Source organism: Mytilus trossulus, chromosome 10 (genome assembly GCF_036588685.1).
Source record: "Mytilus trossulus isolate FHL-02 chromosome 10, PNRI_Mtr1.1.1.hap1, whole genome shotgun sequence".
In the NCBI taxonomy this organism is placed as follows: Eukaryota; Metazoa; Mollusca; class Bivalvia; order Mytilida; family Mytilidae; genus Mytilus; species Mytilus trossulus.
Window position 1 is genome coordinate 43,778,484 of NC_086382.1, and position 2,832 is coordinate 43,781,315.

At 31.4% G+C, this 2,832-nt stretch overlaps 1 protein-coding gene across 1 annotated transcript; it reads left to right on the top strand.

The window, feature by feature from the left end:
- Positions 1 to 1,040: 1,040 nt before the first annotated feature.
- LOC134687925 (oligodendrocyte transcription factor 2-like) lies at positions 1,041 to 1,845 on the top strand. The gene has a single exon (XM_063548384.1). The coding sequence runs from the start codon at positions 1,120 to 1,122 to the stop codon at positions 1,843 to 1,845; it is 726 nt and encodes a 241-aa protein (XP_063404454.1). The 5' UTR covers positions 1,041 to 1,119.
- Positions 1,846 to 2,832: the final 987 nt, after the last annotated feature.

The window sequence follows — 2,832 nt, forward strand, 5'->3', positions numbered from 1 at the left end:
TATATTTTCAAATCCCAATAGTCGTATACGTTCATCTAAATTTCTTGTAACCATCGCCATTACCGTTTCAAATAACTTAGAACTGAATAAAACCTCACTAAATTTAATGAAAGAACGAGCACGGCGATAATAAGAGATGTAAGAAAAAAATACATATAGGCCGGTCCTTCCTACTAGGTCATATAGTTTCTCTCAGTTTTAATGTTTATGCATCCTTTAGCTTTTAGTGTTTCGGATAAGATACATTCTGAAAAGCGATTCTGACGCAACTGCCCAATGCAGCATCATTTTATTTCAGACTTGGCACTGATACGAACATCGACCGTGTCAAAATAATAATGATTCAACGAATATATTCCGACTCGTCTTAATCATACATTTTAACAAAATAATTTAAAGAAACAGTGTATTTCTTTATAAACAGTTTGCTGTAATTTTTATGCCAGTAAGATAATTAATTTACCTAATTTTATAATTTAATATGCTTAGCATTTGCAGCAGCAAGTGTTTCACATCAATATATTGAAACTAAAAAATAAATCCCCCCAAAAATCTAAAAATCAAAATAGAAAAAATTAAAATAGAACAAAAAAAACCTAGACATCTTTTCAATTAGAAGTATCACATACATATGCAAATAAACTTGATTTAATCTCAGATATAAGAAGGGTTGTCAATTGAACTCGGTATGATCACTATTAACAGGACATTTGTTAAAGTTACAAAATAAAGCAAATAGGAAAAAAGAAAAACCGCATAATTCAATTATTTACATAAAATTGAAGTGTTTAACAATTCTATTAAAATTATAGTTTTTAACGTGAATACAGCCAGTGGTTACAAATATGGAAAATACTAAGCCATATTGTCAAAGTTTCTGGGCGCCTCCGGATACTTCACAAGACAATAGAGGACATCTTCCCCGCCCAGTCAACTGAGTGGAGAGACTCGACTGCCAATCTTTTAATTCACACTCCATAACGCATGGATGATTCTACCATATAAAACAACCTTGCAACCTCACTACAACAAAACTTTCGCAAATTGATAGAAGTAGATTCCGGATTTTGTTAAATAGACAGATATTTAACTAAAAGAGGGACATTTTATTATTGCATCATGGAAACAAGAGTAAATTTAAAACACTGTGTCGAACAAATGGTCAATGTTGATGGTGATGAAAGTGACAGTTCACAAGAATCGTGTTACTCAACTTCGACTAGATGTAAAAAGGGAATCGAGAAAGGATTAAGTAATCTGAAAAGGAAAATGGCAGAATGTGTAGATGAAGCGGAATTGCAAGATCTAAGACTAAAGATAAATTCAAGAGAAAGACGACGTATGCATGATTTGAATTCCGCTTTAGATGGTTTAAGAGAAGTTATGCCGTATGCAAATGGTCCATCAGTGAGAAAACTATCGAAAATAGCTACATTGTTGCTAGCAAAGAACTATATTCTAATGCTAAACAGTTCCCTAGATGAAATGAAGAAACTCGTCAGCGATGTTTACCAAACACATCCAATACGGACACGTGCACCACCGGCTCATCTGCAACCTCCGCACGCGCCACAATTTTCTCCATCATTACCTTCCGTTTCCAATGTGCCTACAGTATCAGGACCTTCGCACGTTCATTGTCGTAATTTAGAAACAATGCACACTGTTGTGTCAAAGGACAACTTATCGCACATGACCTCATTAGTATCTCCACATGAAAGACATATGTTTACGTCACGATGGCCTGTCCCTTGCGCGTGCAGTAACTGCATGATTGACTCGATGAGAATATCATATCCTAAATATCCACCGTCCTTGCCGACAGCGCCAACCTTTCATAAATGAATTATATATTTGTGTTTGTGATTTTATTGAAGTATTGCGAGGCTGTATTATGTGCAAGAAAACTGTGAAACGACAGTTCAGTCATTAGAATACAAACCAAGAAGAGCTCATGCAGACATTTGACTTCAGAATAATATTCTTGGTGAATTATCAACTTAGTCTAACATATAAAAATATCATTATCAAACTTTGACATCAACTATGTTTTGAATTTAAAACAAATGACAGACCAATACACATGGATAGTTAGCACCAAGCTTGAAATGGACAATACAGATGTGAAGATTTAACTTAACTGTAATATAGTGCCTTATGTATTTGCAACTAAAACAGTTTTATGATTTTTAATGTATCATTCTATTTAATTTAGTGCTAACAATTTTCCTAGATTAAATGTTTCCATTATTTCTCCTTGAAAGAATTACTCTAAATGCGAATCACTTCTTCCTCTATTCAATTTGGACAAGGATAACATATACTTTTGTTGTATATATTATTTATTTCCAAATAGTATAAATGAACCAATTTTACAATGTTTGCTATGCATAGATAACGAATTATTAAATACATAAATTAGATAGAAGATTAAATTAAAAAAATCTTTTCAAATTATTTAAAAAAATATATATACGTTGGTTTATTTAAAATAACTAGATTTCATTTTCTTTTTATATCTTTTTCAGTAATTTACATACACAATTTAAGGAAGAATTGGTACAAAATATAGCCAAAAAAAATAGTGTACTTAGAAAATAAATTATTTAACCTTATCAAGACTTACAATTGAACAAGAACTTCAAACTGAAACAAAATTTACTGTTTTAACAGAGTAAAATTAAAATAAGTAAATTTATCGTTTATATGTAAATATAGGTGAGGGAAATGATTACCTAAACTATTTATTTTCACAATTTTTTGCAAATTAATTCAAAAACGACACAGACATTCACAAAGCATATCGGTTTGTTATAATATATATGTGAGCAT